The sequence below is a fragment of the Pteropus medius genome, unplaced genomic scaffold, assembly GCF_902729225.1.
Source record: "Pteropus medius unplaced genomic scaffold, Ma_sr-lr_union100, whole genome shotgun sequence".
Classification (NCBI taxonomy): domain Eukaryota; kingdom Metazoa; phylum Chordata; class Mammalia; order Chiroptera; family Pteropodidae; genus Pteropus; species Pteropus medius.
This window is the reverse complement of record NW_024346062.1, coordinates 12,499,718-12,523,457: the sequence shown is the minus strand read 5'-3', so window position 1 is coordinate 12,523,457 and position 23,740 is coordinate 12,499,718. Positions and strand designations below refer to the sequence as shown.

The 23,740-nt window shown below is 34.7% G+C and overlaps 1 protein-coding gene across 18 annotated transcripts in view; it reads left to right on the top strand.

Annotated features, from left to right (window-relative positions):
• The window catches only part of KIAA0825 (KIAA0825 ortholog), a 355,235-nt gene extending 335,564 nt beyond the window's left edge, over positions 1–19,671 (top strand). For 17 of the 18 annotated variants that reach the window (XM_039875078.1, XM_039875074.1, XM_039875077.1 and 14 more), the window contains one exon: positions 17,449–19,671. In XM_039875078.1, the coding sequence (XP_039731012.1) occupies positions 17,449–17,566 (118 nt within the window). In that variant the 3' untranslated portion in view covers positions 17,567–19,671. Of the gene's footprint in view, positions 1–7,322; positions 7,416–17,448 lie in introns of all 18 variants that reach the window. The other variant, XR_005655479.1, reaches the window with a different exon arrangement.
• The last annotated feature ends 4,069 nt before the right edge of the window (positions 19,672–23,740 follow it).

Below are 23,740 nucleotides of genomic sequence, written 5' to 3'. Positions count from 1 at the left end.
CAGCAGTTTAATTTTCCGGCCCTACAGGCAATGCTAGGTTAGTATCAAATGAATGGGAACAGAATTCTAGTTACTGAAGATAGAAAAATCTAGAAAAGAAACCCACAGAAGCTAGGAATAGGTTAAAGTGAAATATTTCAGTCTGCAAACTGAGCCTTTTATCTGGCATCTTTTCTGCTTCCATGTAATATAGAATTTAAGGTTAATGACACACCCAGTATTTCACTGCTTGATAGTTTAGTTTCATTTCCTAATTAGTTTGACACTTTTCATCATAATATTTGATTGCAAATATTTTCCTACATTTTAAAAACAACAGAATAATAACATTGGTTAAAGTTGGCTGAATAGCTGAACCACAGCTAAAGATAAAGCAATTTTCTTGATTATTCTTATCATTTTCCAATGTTTTATTATCTATGGGTGTTTATTTGTGTTTCTGTATTTCCTGGGGCTGGGGATGCTGTCTAGTAATTTCCCTGTTGTGCTTTTAAGTAGGGATTTCCTATGAACACTAATAATGGTAATGTCATAGTTATTTAGTGAGAGAACTAATCTGGATTCTATGGAGATGTGTAGAAGTTTTGTGAAAATGAAACTAGAGACGCAGCATATCTCAGCATTAATGAATCTCTTTATATTGTTTATACAGAGTTAGGTTAAGAAAAAGCAATTTTTCAAACTCAGTGTTTTTTGATGGCTGAGTGTTTATTCCATTGGGTCATTAATGTACTATATTCCCAAAGTATTCTTTAGGCAGAGTTCATCTTTTGGCTAATGTTAAAGAAAAACTGGCCCGTGATGGTCTTTTTACACTTTTTAATGATAATTCTGAATTGTTAGGTAAGATCCTCTTGAGCATACTCTATTGCCTATAAATGAAAGGGCTGGCAAAGACCTTGTTTTTTTATAACTGAATTTACAACAAAGTTAGATATATTAAACATCAGTAGACATTATTGGCTCTATTGCATATTGCCAGATCAATGATGGATTTTAACAGTAAAGAAAATTTAATAAATTTGATATGGAAATCAGAATTATAATACAGTAGCAGAAACTCATCACAAATATTTGGACAGCAGTGAGGATAACCTTTGAATGTTAACTGCTTATAACTGAATTAGATTTGCTACATTTTGTCCAAATTCATAGATTATGATAAATAGGATAGCTAGGCAAGATAGAAAAAATTGGAATGATTTTGTTTATGAAATACCCCAATGTCAACCGTCTGTTTTTGTAATACTTCCTATTTCCCTAAAAAAAAAAAAAAAAGACAGTAATCCAACCTTTAATTCGTATAGTTAAATATAGAAGGAAATTATTTAACTTAATAAATGGACTCCTTTTGGAAGTTAATTTTAGTGTTAGTCCACTGATATATTCAAAGTTAAACTCTAAATTAGGGAGATAAACTCAAAAGACAGGAGTAAAGGGCAGTGCTTGGGACTGTGAAGGTGGGAAAGAAGACTCCCCGAAGTAGTGATGCCTTCTCTCAAGATAGTAGGCAGTTGTATTGGCTTATTCATCTGACAGACATAGAAAGAGGTAACACAGTATTTGGTTTACTCTGGCTCCAAAAAGCTCTGGAAATGTAGTCAAAATTTTCTGTATGTGGCAATAGTGTGGTGTACTAAGTGTAAACATAAAGCATTATTAGACACCTTAAGCAGTGGTGAGAGATGTTAAAAAGCAGTTGAAGAGAGAAAAAGGTCATAGACAGTTATCTGGGAGCAATGAGACAAGGATGTTTTAATAAATAACCTATTCTCTGGAGAATGATATGATTTTAGGGTGCGAGGGATAATGGGTGAGATAATTAGGAAGATAGAGCAAAGGGCCAGTTTCTAATTAAATTGACAGTGATATAGGATTTTACTCAGGGAAAATACCAATGATTGGAGTAGGGCCCATTTAGTGCATGCAACTCTGCATTGAGAGTGCTTGCTAGAAGATGCCTCATAAACAAGAGCTAGAAACACAGCATAGCTTTTTGGGCCAAGACTATTTTTTCACTATCTGTCAAGATAAATACCATTCAAATGATGTGTTCATCCACCAAATAGTAATGAAATAGGGAGAGGGCATCCAGGGTGATAGCTGTGGGAGTTAGTCAGTATATTAATTCTGCTTAGCAAGGAAGATGTTTAAATTTGAAAAAAATAAGTATTAAAGGGTATTCATGCTGCATTCTTATTATGGCACTCATCAGACTAAAAGATATATCAAAAGAAATAGGACTGATAGGATTAGTAAATGGATGTAGTAAGAAGAAAGCTGAATAAATGAGTAAAGGACAGATTTTTTTTATTCAAAAGGATTCTAGTTTTTAGATGTCGTTTGACTTCTTAAGGCAGGATGAGGTTTTTATTATTTTTTTTAACAATACATCTGAAATAGTATCACGTACATTTTTAGCTAGTACTCAAACAAGTTCCATATTCTATACAAATGGAGGAAATGCAATTCATAATTGACAAGGTATGAATTTTTTATACTTTAAGCCATAAGGCTGCCACATCAACAAATATAATTCCTTAGCAAATAAGTCTTATGTTTATATTTATGAAATGTACACAATTGACACAGAACCCAAAAGGGAATAAGTAAGCATTTTATATATATATTTACTTTGATTTGCAAACTCTATTCTGGGAAACATTTATTAAATTAGAAACAAGGAAGAAATGCAAGCAAAATGTGCTTAGAGGTTCAATTTATCTTAGACTTGGCGTTACTTTTATGCATTTTGTCAAAGCTTGGACTCACACTGGTTGACGTATTTTTTAAAATGCGTAGAGAGCTACTCTGAAAAGTTAAAGTGATAAATTATTAAAACTTAAAATTCATCTATGGGAGCCCCACATTGTAGTGGTGATTTCATGTTAAATATCCTAAGCTGAAACAACAAGAAGAGATCGAGCCAAGAATCTTGGAAGGAGTGACCAAATGTGGCACATGATGTACTCCACACTTTGTGTAGCTATTGAAGAGGGCACCAGAGCTTACTGAAGGGTCAGAATATGAAATATTCTCTTGAAATAACTTTGATCTCCATTTGAATGTAAGTTCTACAAAGGTAAAGATCTTATTTATCATGCCACTCAACCTCCTTGATGCTAGCATAAAGTTAGAGAAAGCAGCACTTACTAGTTCCCCAGGGGTGAAGAAAGAAAGTCAGGGAGCAGTTCTATCCTCTCCCAGGAGCTGAGGCAATGTCAGTTATTTCGTGAGGCTCCTAATCTGCCACCACTGTGAAAGCGATGGCATTACAACTCAAGTGGGTCTGAAACATACTCAAATCAGATACAATTCTGGCCTGGCACAAAGGGTGCAAAGAGACTGTTTTGTTGTCTTGTTTTCCCATTAATTAATTTTCTGACATATTCAGAGTGGATATAAAGTGTATTAAACTGTGAGCTCCATGAGAGCAGCATAGTAGGCATTCACTTACAGGAGGCATAGAGACAGAGAGAGACACAGAGAGCAATAGGTTGCAGTCGATCCACCTATAGCAGATAAGAGCATCTAACTCTGGAGCCAGCTGCTTGGGTTAGAGTCCTGGCTCCACCAATGACCAGTTGTGACCTTGGGTAACTCATGGCCTGTAGCAATAATAATAATTAGTTAACCCTCATAAAGTTGCTATGAGGGCTAAATGAACTAACATATGGAAAGTACTTACAACAGTGCCTGGCACATGGAAGTTGCTAAATAAGTATCAGCTATTATTATTATATATTCCAAACCTTCACAGTGCCAGCACATAGTAGGCATTCTGTAAATACTTTGGTTACTGAATGAATAAAAGAAAAGAGCTTTAGAACCTGTATGAATATGAACACACAGGCAGCAACTCAGTGAAGAGTAATGGTTCCATTAACCATGTAGGGCTCACATTTCTTGGATCCCAGAATGGTTTAATCTTTCTAAATTCTTAGCCAATTTCAAACAAAATAAGAGCCAGGTCTAAATTTCAAACCCTTTTCTAAACACAATGTTGCTATTAGTAACAGAGATTACAAACAGGCTCTTTAGCCTGTTTTGAAATGGTGCTTTTACTCAGATTGCTATCCACAGAAGTGGTTAGTGCAATGGTTAGCCTTGTGCCAACCTGTGTTGCCAAAACAAACTGCGATTCCTGTGTTGGCATCAGCTTTACACAGGCTAGTAAAAATACACTCAATTTTTGGAAATTTTAGAGTTGTAAATACACAATTCTTTCCCTCTTAATGAAAAGAGGCTTTTTTTTTTCATTTTTAGAACAAGAATAGTATTGTTTGACACAGCTTAAGTATCTTTTAATATAAAAGTTTAATAAATGGAATAGACACCAAGTGTCTATAGATCACAGTCCATGAACATTTCTAGGTATACAAAATTTAGCAAGAAGACTTTTCTTTTGATTCACTAAATTGCACATTACCCTGAGAAAAATCAGCAATGTGGTTCTGCCAATATATAGTGGTCCTGACACTTCTATTAGCAAAGGACATTTCTTCTACATCAGCACTAAGTGTTGGCCAAATAGCATGACCTTGGCCTTCTATCTAAACTCTTGTGATTTAAAAAAAAAAAAATCCACTGGTGGAAATGTATTCTCTATGGAGATAGAGATGATTTACTAGTAACGGAAAAGTTCAGTTTCCATTACTACTGATGGCTGTGCTTCTGTTTGTGTTTTCCCTAAGCCATAACTATTTAAAATGTTACTGTTAGCATTCTTAGTTGTCCCATTTGTTGGTATATAACTCTCCTCCTCAAATCTATAGAGCAAATCATATTAATTAAAATAAATCGGTTGGGACAGTTAAGTTGTGGTATAGATTGTCTCTGAAGGCTATAAATTCAAATTAAGGGTTTTGCTGCTTGTTCCTGGGCTTAGAAACATTCCTTTTACTGCATTAGTAGTAGCAAAAGAAATCTACTACCTTACAAAAGAACATTCATTTGAATTCCTGCAGAAAGAGCTGGATAAACTGCATATATAGACAGTTATCATAATCATACAACACATTCTTGGCTGAAGCAAGCAACCAAGCTGCTAATACATTATGGCAAGTATTGATATTTAATAGTCTTGAGTAAAGCTTTTCATAGATATGCTGTAATTATTTCTCTGTATTTTAAGTATTTATTTCTATATATTTATATCTACTCTATTTCTATGTATTATATGTTAGATACGTATAACATTGGGTTCCAGTAGTTCTCAGTGGTATATACTATATTAACAGTGAGATATTTTAATAAAATAAATAAAGCTTATTTTCTGGATGTTAAAATGTTAAATTAGGTGAAAATAATTTGTGGGGACTTGGAATAACTCACTTTGCTTATTTTAAGAAAAGTCTATGTTGTATAACTTCCAAGGGCAAAGATGCAACTGCTATTTACAGTATTCTATAAAAATTAAAGGTCCTCTACATTTCATTGAAACCTCTATAATAAAATTTTAAAAATAAAATCTGTATCTTTAAATATGAAAATAAGCAGTACAAATCAATGATATTCTTAACTGTTTTTGACCTTATTTTTTTTGGTGGATTAAGTCAGAAATAAGTTTGTAAAGCTCCCTTTGCTCCTTTGTCAAAGTGAGGTTTTTGCTATCCATTCATTTCTAAGTGTCCCTACTGGAAATAAAAGAAAGCCTTGTAATTCCCATGTAGGACACTAGTAATTAACTACCTTAGAGATTCAATACAAAGTTCAGAGAAAAATAAAACTTTTAAAATGTTAAGAATGCGTCTACAAGGAAATTTTAAGCTATTCTATTTTAGAGAAGATAAAGCTAAGCAATAATAAATTATCTAGGTTACATGACGAGAATAACATTGCTTTCTCCATCTCCAGTAAGTGTATGCTTAAAAAGATGGAGTGGAACTATATATATTTCTTAAAACTTAGCTTTTAAAACATTAGGCAAAAATGGTTGTGGATTTGCATCATCTGGAGAACATAACAAAAAGTGGGTAGGTCACTATACTTAATAGCTATTAATAGCTATTAAGTATAGTATTGTAAAGCCTGTCTCCAAAGGAAGAGACTCTCTAATCCTATGGTTTACAAAGATAAAAAGACAGAGCTACTAAAAAATAGTGCCGTTTATATTCAAGGTGGTTATATTCAAAATTGATTTTCTGGTTTATAATAGATTTCCCGTAACTATTCATGAATCGCAATACCCATTAAATTATTCTGAAATATAGAATAGCCTTATATTTGTCCCCTCCTTAAAGTCTATCCTTTGGGACTAAGTACTATTCATCATCAGCTTCCTATAGAAATTGTCTTTGAAGAAGAACATCAAATTCTATAGTTTCCAATTTTACCACAGAATTTGATAATGACTTTACTACTCAAAAAAATCAGGATGCTTTCTGCCATTAATGTTGCTACTTTTCCAATGAATGAGGAAGAATATGAATTATTCTTTAAAGCTGCCTCAGATTACATTATGAGTCAAGGAAGAAATGCCTGAATTATGCCTTTCCCACAAACAACTATTAAAATAAAGCCTAAGGAAATGGCATCCGTGCCTTATATTACCATTGACATTTCATACCTAAAAGGAAATATTTCTTAAAAAATCTTTATGGGATTATATATTAAGAATAATTATTCAGTCCAGCCCATATGATGAACTCTCTCAGTCTGAATAAGTTCCCTGAGGACAAGAGCATATCTGGCTCCTCCCACTTCTACATTACCTAGCACAGTGTTTTGAAGTTAGCAGGTTCTCAATAAATGTTTGCTGGATGAATGGGCTAATTAATTATATACAGCAAAATTCTTCTAAAATGTGGCTAATTCTGATAGATATCAAAAAAACCAAAACCAAGGCAGATATTTTAAAACATAAACTACATGTTCTAAAAGCCCAATATAACAAGTAACTTATAAGTAGGGGTCCACTACAGTTAATTTCCTACCAATACCATTCATTGAGACAGTTTCCTAGTTTTTGCTAATTTGGGCCAGTCTTCTATTTCTTCTACACCTACAACGCCATATCTTAAGAACTGGTATAGTGAGTGTTAGGTATAGTGTATAAAACTGGTATATAGTCTTATGGATTCCTAGGTTATAACACAGAGATTTGAGTTTGCTTAGTTAGTGTTATATATTCTCATTCTTTAAAAATTAAGAACCTAAATATTTAGTTATTCTCAGATAATTGCATTAAACCAGAATGAAAAATGAATGATTATGTTTTACTAATGACTAAAAGAGCTTTGTTGGCCTGTATAATTTCTAAGAATTAACTGTAATAATTTCATGAGAACTAAAATGATAGAGTCCTTTTATTACAATCCTAGTGTATACTTTTGAGGAACTTCTAACAAGAAAAGCAAGGCAATCAACAACCAGAGATCCAAAAGAGACCAATGGATGAAGTTACATACTTCACTGTAAGTGGTACAAAAAGTGAAGAGTAAGGAAAAGGTTATTCAGATCAATCATGGTGTCACATTTTCAGAAATTAAATGTTTAATTAGTTGGTGGCCTACAAAAGAACTTACTCCAGTGTAGATTACAACCTATATAAAGCAAAGTACTTTGCTAAACCAAGGCTTGTTTTAGAACATTTTTACATTGGTCGTAAACTCTAGTCTGGTACCAAATAAAATGAAGTTACTAACATCTTGTTTTCCTTATATCACCATCTCTTAAAAAAGATGTGGGGATGGTTAGTACATGAATGAACTTGCAGGAAGTTGTTGTCTTTTGGTATAATAATTGAATTTAAGACCTTAAGAATCAACTAGTAATGTAGAAAGTAAGGATAAAGAGACTAATTTTAAGGCCCTAAGAACCTAATTTTTACCATTCATCCAAATAACAAGACCTATTTGACATACCGACTAACATCCATTGTGATACTGGTAGATAAAGGTTATTCTTCAATTCACCAAAGAATAATATAGTAACATCTAAACTTCTAAGGCATACCAATCAACAGATATTTTGTGGATGCTTAAAAGTGTACAGAGTGTAGCGTGCAGAGCACTAGTCTTTTGAAATATGTTCCTTGAAATAAAATATCTGGAATAAAAACTATAGATACTTAAAAGTCTTCCTCGAGGAACTCCAAGTACGGTGAAAAGATACTACATGCGAACAAAAAAAAGTATAATCATGAAATAACAGCCCAAGAAAATCATAGAAGAGATGTAACAAAGCTCTGTGTGGCTAATTGATCAAAATAGTGTTGACATTGGGAACCAGACGACTCAAAAGAGGAAGGACAATCACATTAGGGTTAGATAATTGGAAGGACTTCCTGGACGAGGTAGACTATAGATTGCGTCTGAAGAAATGAGCAGGTTTGAGAGTGCGTGGAAAGGCATATCAGGTGAGTAGAATAGCAAAAGCAGATGTGCAAATGTGGGAAAATATAAGGCAAAAGACAATAATGAAAATAATTTTCTCCCTGAAGAAAGATAGTGGCAGCTAAACAGAACCACTACCAAGCTAGAACTCCAAGACTTTAAACTCTATAGGCAGAGCAGTCAATGTGGGTTTATAGTAGTAGTTGTGTGAGGCTTGAGCTCTGAATATCTAGAGAATACTGTACCATTCAGGCAATGAAATCATGAGCACCTATGATTCTGCGTACAACTCTACTATGTGGAGGATCTTTTTCCCACACCTCCAAGCAATCCTTTGACACCAGCTAGATATCCTACAATTCAACTCAATTCTGAGACTATCTACCTGGAGGTGATATCAGATCCCACAGGTTAAGGGCTCAGTCCTACAAAACTGCCCTCCGCTGCCACTGCCCCACCTACTTCACATGCCAGTTACAAGTCTAGATTGTTACCTGTGCTTCTGACAGACCAGGTTACAGATTGGCAGTTTCACCAATCCCCTTTTTGAGTTTGATTAATTTGCTAGAGCAGCTCATAGAACTCACAGAAACATTTGACTTACTAGATTTCCAACTTATTATAAAAGGATATAACTCAGGAACAGCCAGATGGAAGAGATGCACAGGACAAAGTACAGGGAAAGGGTGCAGAGCTTCCGTGGTCTCTTCCAACACACCATTCTCTCCAAAGCTCCATGTATTCACCAATCCTGCAACTCTTTGAACTGTGTCCTTTTGGCTTTTTATGGAGGCTTTATGACACAGGAATGATTGGTTAAATCATTGGCAAGTGGTGACTGAACTCTATATCTAGTCCCTCTCTTCTCCCAGGAAGTTGTGGGGGGGTACTGAAAGTCCCACATGGTTGGCTCCACTAGCAACCAGCCCCCAAACTGAAGAGCTTTCCAAAAGTCACTTCATTAACATAACAAAAGAAACATTTATAGCTCTCATCAAAGGAAATTCCAAGGGTTTTAGGAGCTCTGTGCTAGAAACTGGGAAGAGGACCAAATATATATTTCTTATTGTAAATCAAAATTTCACAACACCCGAACCGTGGACTGATGGCAGAAGGATGAATGTGAAACTGATTACAGAGTAAGATGTCCCTTAACTGGTGACTGACTAGGGACAAGATTGGAAGTGGAAGTATAAAGTACTTCAAGTTCAGACCCTGTATTATTGAATGTGGGTGTAATGGTTAATTTGAATAATTAAAAAATACGTATATAAAAAATACATATGAATGATGAATATAATTGGAGTGGGAGTAAAAATAGCCATCAACAAATTGCATTTAGAAAGCCTGAGGGAAAAATGAAGTTTAAAGATCTTGAATCAGTTTGGGAGACAGATGACTTACAGATGGAGAGACAACAGCTGAATATATGGGAATAAATTTGGGGCTTACCTAGGGAGAAGAGAAGATGGTCCAGGACTGAATGAATCCTAAGGAAAGCCCACATTTATAAGGCAACAGGAAGAAGAGAACAGAGACATCCTTTCTCCTTCTGATTTGAATCTCCCTAGAAGCCAGTCTACACTGTTGTATAGAGGAGAGGACAAAAAGGTTTGTTTGAGGAGAATAAAATTCAATATGACTTCACTTTTCACTCCTCAGATACCAACTGGCAGGATAATTTGAAATCATTAATTTGGCCAGATGGTTAATGTTGTTTAACAGTACAATTAACTAATAAATAATTGTAAAGCACTTTGTAAATATAAAGTACTGTGTAAATGCTTAATAATAACATTAAATCAGGAGGCTTATTTCAAGTTACATTTTTATAACCAAGTGTTTTATTGGTGTTTCAGGAGAAATGCCAATAATATGATCGAATGCCATCATTATAGACTGTATTTGAAAAATACAACAAAGAGATAATAAAAAAAAAAAATAGCCTTGGTCATGCTAGGCCGAACAGAATGAACTAGCGTGAAACAAAAGAAAGAAAAGAGGGAATGACAACATGATCATAGAAATGTATAACTGAACATTGAGTGAAACCACCATAATATTTAATAACTTCTTTTACCCACATATTTATAAGAAAGACAATTTATCAGATAAAACAGAGTGAAGGGTACAGGGAAGGAAAAGAACTATAGAGGTACGAGCTCTGGGGAAGGCACTTGTACAAGTAGAGTCTCATAAAATATTTAGCAATAGTTTATGAATTCATAGCTCACCTACTCTTTATAAAAATGCATTAGATATATACTGTTAGCATCTCCTATTTTCTACTTGAGAAAACTGAGGCACAGAGAGGTTGAGAAACTTGCCTAATATCACATAGCCACTAAAATGCAGAGTCAGGATTCAAACCTAGACAGTATGGTTCCAGTATCTGCTGCTAGGAATATGGGAAAGGTTTTATTTTCCTGATAAAATGGGACAGGTGCAGCTGATATACACTTTCCTCTTTTTTCCTTCCTCAAAACAAAGATGTGATGCTGAAGTTACAATGACCATCTTGGAACCATGAGGTAAAAGACAAGAGAACCAGACATCAGCCCTGCTGTTGTCTGGTTTAATCCATGCCAGCAATCACTCACCTCTGGATTAAAAATAACTCCCTATTGGTTTAATCGACCACAATCAGGATTTCTGCTATTTGTAACTTTAACCAATATGCCAGATAATCATAATAATAAGTTATTGCTCATTTAGTGTTTGTTGTGAACCATGCACTATTTTATGTTTTAGTTGTACTTAGTCATTTCATCCTGATGGCAATTCTACGAAGAAAACACTGATATTATTCCCATTTTATTGGTAAGGAAACTGAGGCACAGTTTATCTGGCTTGCCCATAGCCACTCGATTTATAAGGAATTCAAATCGAGCACCTGACTTCTAAACTTCCACTCTTCAGCAAACTGTGTTCTAAGCAGTGAAACACTAAAACCATTTCAGGTAAAATCACGGACTAGACAGGGACGCTTCAACATTATCTTGGAGATTCAGAGGACATGTTTCTCAGCAGGGATGCTATTAACATTTTGGAAAGACAATTCTTTATTGTTTGGCACTGCTGCATAATAAAGATGTTTACCATCTTTTTTCCAGGATCCCAGAAACACCCTCTGGATGTTAACAAAAAACGCTCTCTATAGTTCCCCATAGGGAGGCAGTGTCTCCCCAGTTAAGAACCACCCTTATAGAACAGCATTTAGCAAACATTCTCTGTAAAAGTACAAACGGTAAATATTTTAGGCTTTGTGGGACATTTAGTCTGAGTGGGTCTCAGTGACAACTACTAAACTCTGACATTATAGAGGGAAATCAGTCATGGGCAATATATAAATGATCATAGCTGTGTTCCCGTCAATTTGGATTCCATTTTATATGAGAACCCTGAAGCACAGAGAGATTAAGAAACTTGCCTGAGGTGATTCAACCCAAAGGCAAAGTGATTCCAGAGCCTATGCTCTCATTCAGGATACCATTGAGTTCGGAGGTTTTAGATGTTTTTCTCTTAGCAGAAGGCATAGTAAATGCCTCAGAAAACTTCTCACACTCTAGATGCTGGACTCTCTCCTCTGTCTGCTGTTGTGTGCTTTTTCCTGCTCCCAGGACTTACTTTAGTGACAGCCTGGACCCACACTACCAAGGATATGCCTTATGCTCAAACACTCCCCAAGCATGGCTCTCCTAGTTGGTTCTGACACACAGTTATCTACAAAGCACCCCCAAATAAAACACTTCATCAAACTGATCACAGGAATAATTACTCACTGATCTATGTTTTTATTTTCTACCCCTCCAGGTCGCATTTTAGAGATCCCAAATCCACCACTGCTCATTGAAGTGAGCAGAAATAGAAAGTTCTTAGCCATGATCTGGAACATGTAAGAGCCCTATAAAATCACCTAAAATTCAAAGAATATGTTACCTAAAAGTCATAGAACATACAGAAGAGCAGACAGATACCTCTGGTCCAGTTCTGAATGTGTGTAAATCCAGGAAGACACCAAGGCTGAGAACATCCACATCAATCTTAGTGCTAGTGAGCAAGGTTGTGACTGGTGGTTCTGTTAGGGTCCCTTGTTGTGTTTGGATAGGAAAAGGGACCCCCTAATCAAGGATAGGCCAAGCTCTCACATCTACTCACGTAGGAGCCATACTGATGGAACACATTCCAGAAGATAATTAAGACTATAGTACAGATCAGTGGGATCTCATGAGATTTTCTTGCTCATCACTGTCTAAGACACAACATATTCACTGCTACGAGCAGGAATGGGGGTCAGGTTGAAGTTCTTTTTCCAGAGTAGGCATGTGGGGAAATTAGCAATAGTGAAAGAGAGCAGGCTACCAATGTCAGGAAAAGCAAAAATATAAGCACTTCATAAAGCTGATTTAAGGAGAACTACAATATGCTGGTTCTGACATCTCTGGTTTCTTAGGGACATACTTCCACTACAGATTTTAAATATATAGACTAGGGATAGACATTTTAACCAGATTGCCCAATCAATTGTGTTTAACAGATTGTTTTCTCTTCCAATAGTTTTTCGATAGCATTGTTTATGAACTGGGTTAACAAAGCCTAAAACTACAATGGAATTAGAGATAAACTTCTCTTTAAGGACTTACAGATGTGAACTATAACAACGCTCATGATAAACATACATATCAAATCTTTAATGCTTCTAATCTCTAAAAGTAAAATATTAGGGAAAACATAGTTCTAAGAGTTAGTTTCTCCTATCTTTGTCATAATTTCTTATTCTCTTATGAAATAATTTTTCTTAATAAGCACAAAGCAAAAATAAGAATTTTGTGGTAGGTAAATAACTTTGCCTAATATCATTGATTACTAACAGCATAATTATACTATAACGTTCCTATAAATGTCATGAAGCTTCAAAAATCCTTATCTTAGATTTGATTATGTATACAATTTATTTAAATTACATTAATTATACAGGTTTTTTAAAATGAAGCAGAGAGCTTGTGTTTTCAATTTTCACAAGTAGAAACAATGATCAAAATATTTACGTGTGTATTACATATATTGTTGACATTCATAAAATAATTCATTTACTCAGTATACAATATTAGCACTTTTACATGGGAGAAAAAAGGCAAACCCAATTTTTCAGGTTTAGATTTCTTTAAGAGTATTTATATGAACTTTAGAAAGTTCTTCTTTTAAATATCTAGCCCAAGTTAGGCAACGTTTTTCAGGAAATAAAATATTTAAACTATTTTTAACTGTAATTAATGACACTCATCAAATGGTTTTAAAACCATTTGGTTGTATTTACAAGCCAAGCTCCAGAGTCTGGCTACCTTACTTCAATCCAAGGGTACTTGGGTAAGTGACATTAACATTTCTGCATCTCAGTTTATTCTGCTGTAGAATGGGAATAACATTTTTAGCGATTTAAAGAGTGATATATCAGGTCTTTAAAACAATGCCTAATACATAGTGCTATGTAAGAATTTCTCACTATTTATTTTCATGCTTGGAAGTTCAACTTAGCATACAAATTATTGATGCCAAATTCACCTATATAAAATGGGTAGGGATAGTTCTTCATCTTAAAAATTCCATGAAAGCAGTATTTGGTAACATTGTGGGTTTAATTTTAAATCTCCAAATACAGAATTTTAGGAGTATTGCCCCTTGAAACATGGCTTTGAACAGGGCAGTGATAAAAAATATCTACCCTTCAAGTTGTTATTAAAGCCTATATACAAATAACCTAACTCTGACCATATGGAAACATATGGAGAAACTGAGACAGCCAGAAACAGTAGTTTTTAGATTCAGCCAACATTGGTACTAGGAGATGAGGAGAATCCCAGACAGAGAAAGAAGAAGCAATGTAAATTAAACCCAGGTCTGATCTCTCAGATAATCCCCCTTCTGTCTTTTCTCTTCCTCCCAGGGCTGGCCAGGGCAAATTGAACCAACTCTCCAACAAGGAAACCTATGTGGAACCTACTAGGAGGTTTTTATAGAAATGCAATGCCCATGCTTTCTCTTTACCAAACAAAACCAGAACAATCTCACCCCAAACTCGATATGCTTTCCCAATGTATGACAGGCTGTTTGTTGCCCAGGAGTTTAAATATAATATAATAGGGGGTTTCTGGAAGACATTCATTGAACAGCTGCTTTTTTGTGTTAGAAATCCTATCTCTTTCCTGATTGTATATATAAAAATCCTAAAGACTACCAAAAAACTATTAGAAGTAATAAACAAATAGAGCAAATTTACAGGATATAAAATCAATGTACAAAAATCTGTTGTGTTCTTATATACTAACAACAAAATATCAGAAAAAGAAATGAAGAAACCAATTCCATTTGCAATTGCCACAAAAAAAATAAAATACCTAGAAATAAATTTAATAAGGGAAGTAAAGGACCTATACACTGAAAACTATAAGACATTGTTGAAAGAAATTGAAGGAAACACAAAGAACTGGAAAGACGTTACGTGTTCAGGAATTGGATAATCAACATAGTTAAAACGGCCATATTACCTAAGGCAATATACAGATTTAATGCAATCCCTATGAAAATCCTAGTGGCATTTTTCAAAGAAATACAACAAAAAATCCTTAATTTTGTATGGAATGATAAAAGACTCCCGAGCAAAAAAAGAACAAAACAGGAGATATCATACTCCCCGACTTCAAATTATACTATAAAGCTACAATAATCAAAACAGGATGGTGTTGGGAGAAAAACACACACACAGACCAATGGAACAGAATTGAGAGCCAAGAAATAAACCCACGGGTACATGGACAAAGGAGCCAAATTTTCGACACAGAAGCCAAAAACATTCAATGGAGAAAGGAAAGCTTCTTCAATAAATGGTGCTGGGAAAATTGGAAAGCTACATGCAAAAGAATGAAACTAGAATACTATATGACACCATAAGTAAAAATTAACTCAAAATGGATTAAGGACTTGAATATAAGACCTGAACCAATAAAATACATAAAATAAAACAAGTAGTAAACTTAAGGACCTTGGTCTCAGAGAGGCTTTTGGAACATGACCCCACAGACATAGGAAGTAAAAGCAAAATAAGTGAATGGGACTACATCAAACTGAAAAGTTTCTGCACAGCAGAACAAAAAGGCAACCAACCAAATGGGAGAAGATGTTTACAAACGATAACTCTGATAAGAGGCTAATATCCAAAATGTGGAAAGAACTCATACAACTCAATTAAAAAAAATCCAATTAAAAACTGAGCAGAGGACCCAAAGAGACACTTTTCCCAAGAAGACGTACAAATGGCCAATAGATATATGAAAAGATGTTCAACTTCCCTAGTTGTAAGGGAAATGCAAATCAAAATCACAATGAGATACCACCTCACACTTGTTAGAATAACTATTATCAATAAGACAAGAAATAACAAGGATTGGAGTGAATGTGAAGAAAAAGGAACACTCATACACTGCTGATGGGAACGTAAACTGATACAGCCACTGTGAAAAACAGTATGGAGGTTTCTCAGAAAATAAATACAGCCACCATATGACCCAGCAATCCCTCTTCTGGATATCTACCAGAAAATTTAGAAACTTTTTTCTTTTGTAAAGATATATGTACCTCTGTGTTCACTGCAACATTATTCACGACAGCCTGAACATGGAAACAACCTAAGTGTCCTTCAATGGATGACTGGATAAAGAAGATATGGTACATATATACAATGGAATACTACTCAGCCATAAGAAAGAATGAAATACTGCCATTTGCCACCACATGGATAGATCTTGACACAATCAGCTAAGCAAAATAAGTCGGATGGAAAAGGACAAAAACCATATGATTTCACTCATATATGGGATATAAAACAGAAACAAATTAACAAAACAAACAAACTCATAGACGGAAACAATAATATGAAGGTTACCAGAAGGGAAGTGAGGTTAGAAGAGGATAAAGAAGGTTAAGGAGGTCAAATATATGGTGACAGAGGGTGGTGAGCATACAATGCAATATACAGATGACGTGAGCATACAATGCCATATATTGCTGATGTATTATAGAACTGTACACTTGAAAGTCATATATGTTATTAACAATATCACCCCAATAAATTTAATTTTAAAAAAATCCTACCCCCTTGAAGACCTTATAGCAGAGGGTCTTTTAGGATGTATCAACATTGGTTTTAAAATCCTTTTGTGGCAACATATCATGGTGGATGGCTTAGGGGTTGGTAGAAATAGGAAGAAAAGAGAAAGGAAATATGTGTAGATAATTCTTTGTTGGAGTCCTGGGTTAAGGATGCTCTGAATAGTCCTGTGGAGGTGGCATATATGAGAGTGGAGGCAGAGAGGAAGGATGGTAAGAAAGGATTAATCTTGGATTACTGTGATATTTACTTTGCAAGATTATATAAATAATAGTTCCATATTTTTAGCATTTTGTTCTATATCTCCCAATCATACAGAATTAGAAAGTCTTTAATTTCTTTCTTTTTCCTTTATCTCTTTTTCTCTCTCTCTCCTTTCTTTCTCTTAGCACATTCTCTATGGGACCTTGCTAACAATTTGCTGCTTTTCTTGGGTGATTGAACTTGATTATTTCAAATCTGATCTTATTTCTAGGAATAGACCTGACCCGCCTTTAAAGTATATTCAATTTAGCCTGATATTTCTGTCGCTATTAAAGTCTTGTTGACAAACTTCTCTGCAATCTAAAGTCACTGATCAGTGAGAGGAAAATGCTGTGAAAAACATTTGCTTATTAATTGCTAATTCTAGATTTTACTTATATGCATGTATATCCTGGTAAGCCATATTTTAAAATTCAAAATCCAGAAACCTCATTTAAAACAATACTTTAAAACTGTACCCTGGAGTAGAGCTGGTTTGACTGCTTTTCTCTCCCATTCTCCTGGCCCACTCTGCAGAAGCAGTGCCAATGAATTGTGTTGCCCAAGAGGCAGTCAGTAAAGAATAAATAAAGAGAAACAGACGCCTCAACAAACCAGCGAATACACATACTCAAACCCTGAATAACTAAGTGTTGACTGTGGTTTGGAAGTTACAAAAATACTAAGATGTGATTTTTCTTTTAGGTGGGAAATGAGGAAGGATGAAAGACTAGAAGAGGAAGAAAAAGCAATGTTGGAACATTTAAAACGAATTTGCAACATCCAGAACTCTTCTGCCTCAGATAACACAGAGGAAGATTAATCTTCAGAAAACAGCTACAGTTTTATTTTAGGAAATAATCACATATAATGGAGTAGGATTTTTACTACAGTCAAGATGAACCTCAGATGTGCTGTGAAGCATGAAACCAATGACTAATCTCTGAACCGAAAAGGAATAAAGAACATAAAGAATAAAGTGCTACATTTTTTTTATTTTAAAAATAATTTCAAATGTTTTTCTTTCCTCAGTCTTTCTCTTTATGTGATATAACTGCTGCCATCTCGTGTTCCCTTTGAATTATTTTTCCTCTCTCAGTCCTGAAGTATCTATGACAACAGGCAAAATGTTTGGAAATCTTTTCCCTAAGGATTTTAAATACATCTGGATGTTAAGTTGAATGGAGTCACATATTGCCCTGAGGATCATCTGAAAATTTCAGTCTAATTTTGTAGCTGTAGCCCAAGTCCAGGCCTTAATTGCCTCCCATAGCCTCTTCCTCATCCAATTTATCTTAACCATAGCTACAGAAAGCACTCTCCTGAAGTGTAACTTTACTCATATCCCTGCATATAATGGTATTTTAAACATCAGTCTGAAACTTCTAATCATATACTTTCAGATTCTATATCCCCAATGGCTCCATATTCAGGCAACTGCCTGCCATCCTCTTAGCTCAAGCCACATGCTTGCCATTTTCCCCAACCAGAGACCATCTTTCTCGCAAAATTATGTTCAAAACTCACTCCAGTGATCTCTGCTCTACAGCTCATTATCCATAGTTTCTGTTACTTCTCTTATTTCAATTACATTGATATACACACTAAGGAAATGAGACGTGTTCTAGCACCCTCTCTGCCAAGTGAAGTTATATTTACTATATTCTTCTTAACAGCACCGATATCAGATTATAGACTTTAAAGGCCTTAAAATATAAAGTGAAGTCTCCTTCTATAATAATAGTCTCCCCAAATAACTACTACAAAGTTAGCCATCTACTCAGCAGTTAATTAACACAGCTGTTTGAATGGCTGTCATTAAAAGATGATGACAAAGACATTTAGACTGTTGAGCAATCTATAGGACATCTGGACAAAGCCTTATACCATGAACTATTTTAGAGCATATGACACTGAATATCATGGTTTCTGATGTTCTCAGATTGTCCATGTTTCCATATTCCATTTTTATAAAATATGTGTAGGCTATATGATTTCCAAAGAAAGTATTTAAGTATTTTTCAAAGAGTGAAAGCTTAAAATGCTTGCATTATTTCTTTACATAAAAACACATAAATGGCTATGTAGCCAGCTGCCTGCCCGATAATACATTTTATTTTTAAAGAATGTACTTTAGTTGGCAAGTATAATGATGAACCAAACTTTTTAAGACATGGTTGAAATAATTCTAAAAATTCAATGCAGACCATTTAAAAATTATAAGAAACTTTTATGAGAATTGGACTTTCCATCTAATCTTACCCATAAACAGTTACTATAACAATCAACATAAAGCAACAGTTGACTTTATTCTTTCAGCTTAGTAATAGTCTATGTATTAAATCTGCATAACTATTTTTTATTAGAATAGAAACTAAAAGTCAAAATAAATAGATCCTATAAATTAAATGAAATCATTTGTAAAGTTATAGTATTTTACATTTGAGTTCTTTTATCTTCTAATATACCTAAAGATCATCTTTTAACACTATTTTTTTTACTGAATCTATATATTTCTATAGTAATCTCGAGAAGTGATTTAGTCCCTCTAGAAAAAGTTTCTCTATGACTCCATTCTGAAAGAAGTATAGTAAAGGGTGAATGGGATGAGTTGGAAGGAGAGGAAAGTAGAAAAGAGATAAGAGTTGGCATTTGAATTCTTTTCTATACTTGCTCAGTGAAATTACTGTAGCAATAAGTGCAATAAAATTTATAATTGGAAATGTTAAATGACTAGTCATTGATTATCAGATCATTTTGATGTTATACTTGCTATGTTTCTTAAAGTATAAAAAGTGATAATTCAAAACAGTTTCCTTTCTTATAATTATTTTGCATTTGTATACATTAACAACAGGAATGAACACTTTATAACTCCATATGCATACTGCAAAAATATTATCTTTCTATAAAATATTATATTCCTCAGTGTTGTGTTTAACTGTATTTTTATGTAATTATAAAGAAGTATCTATTTTATTATTGGTTTAGCAGTTACTGTGTGGAAACAGTGTGAATTAATTCTTACTAAGATAGATGGTAACGTGTTTTTCATATATTTCACATTTTTATCACCTTTACCAAACACTGTTACAGAACTACCAACCAAGAAATGGGAAAAATAAATCACCTGTTTATTCTACCAGTATGTGCTTACTCAAAATGTCCTATTATCCCAGTTCACAAAATGTGAGTCAAAGAGAGCTTCAGGTAGTTTGTAATTAGTATTTCTTACTACAAAAAAATCTTTTTTTAAAATGATTTTTGTTATACTTGAAATATTTCATCGACAAAATATTAAAAAGCTGTATTCAGCCTTAAAAAGGAAGAAAGTCCTGTCACATGTTACAACACAGATGAACTTTGAGGACATTATGATAGTGAAATAAAACAATCACAAAAAAGACAAATAATGTGTAACTCTACTTATATGAGGTACCTAACGTAGTCAAATTCATAGAAACAGAAAGTAGAATGGTGGTTACTTGGGGTTACAGGGAGGGGAAAAGAGTAATTTAATAAGTATAGAGTCTCATTTTTACAAGATGAAAAAGTTCTGAAGATCTGTTTCACAACAATGTGACTATACCGAACATCACTGAACTGTACACTAGAAAATGGTTAAGATGGCAGATTTCATGTTACGAGTTTTTTGTTTGTTTGTTTGTTTGTTTTTCATCACGATTAGAAAAACTGCTGTAGTTGGAATATCCAAATAAATATTCCTAACATGATGCCCAAAAGCTCTTAAATTTTAATAGGGAACTATGAGACCAGTATATTCAACACAAGCTATTATTCCACACAATGATAAAAACTATCTGCTTGCCTTTGAGAAATGTTTTCAACAGCACCATCAGCAAAGCAGTAAACTTTTGTTTCTCTAGAATTTAAAGAATCCAGAAACTTGTAAAACCCCTTTTCCCTCAAAATATTGTAAAATTTATTTGCATGAGTAAAGATGCATAATAGTTATTTATTACTGCATAACAACATTATCAGAACCTGGCAGCTTACAACAACATACATTTATTATCTTATGGTCTCTGTGTGTCAAGTGTCTGGTCATGGTTTACCTGGATTTTCTGCTTGGGGTCTTACAAGATTGCGATGAAGGTGTCAGTCAAGCTGTGGTCTCATCTAAGGCTCAAGTGGGGAAGGATCTCCTTCTAAGCACACATCGTTGTTGATAACATTCATAACTTTGCAGGCTATCAAACATAGGGCCAGGTTTCCTGCCATGTGAGTCTTCCCAAAATAATAGCCTCTTACTTCTTCAAAGTCAGTAAGGGAGGTCTCCCTTGCAAGATCAATATTACAATCATATGTAACATAATCACATGCATTTACTCATGCACATTTCATCACCTTTATTAAATTCTAGTGGTTAAAAGCAAATCACTCATCCCACCCAAGCTTGAGGAAAGGAATCACACAACAGTGTGAATGCCAAGATGTAAAGATGTTGGGAGCCACTCTAGAGTCTACCCACCACAAGTTGGAATCTAGGCACTGAAATATCCAATATGGGGGAACCAGTAGGGAAGTGGAAATAGAGCTGGACTAGGAATGAGATGAAAACGTTGCTATTTATCAATCGGCTATAATAAGCTAGATTCTGAGCCAGAATCTCTGTAAGCAGACAATTTAATCTTCTCTAAGCCATTATTGAGATCAGTATTGAGAGCCCCATTTGAGATAATAAGAAAATGAGTTGTAGAGATGTGAAAAAACTGACTCAAATTTTAAGTAAAGATGCAAGTGAGGTTCCGATTCAAGATGGCAATATAGGGAGATCCTGACCCTAACCTCCTCCCACAAACACACCAAATCTATAGCTACATGTGGAACAATTTCCTCTGAAGAAAAACCTGAAAACTACCTGAGTGATGACTACCTGTTAGGCAAATGAGGAAAAACTACGATGAAGTGTGCAGGAGAAACTGAGACACAATCTTGCCATAAACGCTAACCCCTGAACAAGGACCCATAATGAGGGAACTCAAAACCCAGAGATTTTCCCCAAAGAGTGAAAGGTTTATCCCACATCGGGCATCCCAACTTTTAAGATCTTCGCCTGAGAGACGATCCCCCCAAACCTGTCACTCTACAGATCAATGGTGCTCATGTCCAACCAACCCACAAGGCTACAGTGATCTAAAAAATGGTTCTTAAAAGACTCAGGCGCTTAGGATTCAGTCGCCCCAGGGCCAGGTTCAGAAGCAGTTGACCTTGCCCACACTTTATGTGAAAGAGGCTCATTTGCTACTCTTAAAACACTGGTCTGAGGGGCAGGCATCTAACAATACAAATCTAGAGGAGTGCTGGAATACTCTTGGGGACAAAGCCTGGTGGGTGCCATCTGTTTTTTTCTTTGAACAATTACTATGAACAATTATATGCCAACAAATAGGACAACCTACAAGAAATGGATAAATTCCTAGAAACATATAAACTGCCAAGACTGATTCATGAAGAAATAGAAAATCTGAACAGATCAATTGCTAGTAAGGAGATTGAATTAATAATCAAAAACTTACCAACAAACAAACATCTAGGACCAGATGGTTTCACTGGTGAATTCTATCAAACATTCAAAGAAGAATTAATGCCAATCCTTCTCCATCTCTTCCAAAAATAGAAGAGGAGAGAATACTTCCAAACTCATTTTATGGGGCCAGCATTACTCTGATATCAAAACCAGACAAGGATGCCGCAAGAAACGAAAACTACAAGCCAATATCCTTGATGAACCAGATGCAAAAATCCTCAACAAAATCTTAGCACCCGAATTTAACAGCACGTTAAAAGGATCATACACCATTATCAAGTGGGATTTATTCCAAGGATGCAAGCATGGTTCAATAATTGCAAACCAAACAATAAGGCGATAGACCACCTTAACAACATGAAGGATAAAAATCATATAATCACAGTAGATGCAAAAAAGCATTCAGCAAAATTCATCATCTACTTGTGATAAAAATTCTCAATAAAGTGGTACAGAGGAAACATATGTCAACATAATAAGAACCATATATGACAAGCCCACAGCTAACGCCAGACTCAATGGTGAAATCTTTTCCTCTAGATCAGGAACGAGACAAGGATGCACACGCCTGCCACTTTTATTCAGCAGGGTATTGGAAGTCCTAGCTAGAGTAATTGCAAGGAAAAAAAAAAAAGCATCCAAATTGGAAAAGAAGAAGTAAAGCTGTCACTATTTGCAGATAACATGATATTTTATATAGAAAACTCTAAAGATGGCACCTAAAAACCTGTCAGAACTAATCACCTTAATAAAGTTGCAGGATACAAAATCAATATACAAAAGTCTGTTGTGTTTCTCTACACTAATAATGAACTATCGGAAAGAGATATTAAGAAAACAATCCTATTTACAATTGCATCAAAAAGAATAAAATATCTAGAAATAAATTTAACCAAGAAGGTGAAAGACCCATACACTGAAAACTATAAGATATTAATGAAAGAAACTGAGGAAGACACAAAGAAATGGAAAGAGTCTCCACTCATGAATTAGAATAATATTGTTAAAATGTCCTTACTACCCAAAGCAATCTACAGGTTCAGTGAAAAACCTATCAAATGTCCTATGGTATCTTTTCACAGAAATAAGACAGACAATCCTAAAATTTGTATGGAACCACAAAAGATTTTGCATAACCAAAGCAATCTTAAGAAAGAAGTACAAAGCTGGCGGTCTCGCATTCCCTGATTTCACACTATATTATAAAGCTATAGTAATCAAAACATTATGATATTGGCATAAAAAACAGGCACATAGATCAATGAAATATTATAGGGGCGGAAATAAACTCACACATCTATGGGAGGAGGGGAGGTTGGCAAAATGAGTGATGGCAGTCAAAATGGACAAACTAAAATAAGTCTGGGGATATAATGTACAACACGGTGACTATAGTTAATAATACTATATTGCATATTTGAAAGTTGCTAAGAGAGCAAATCTTAA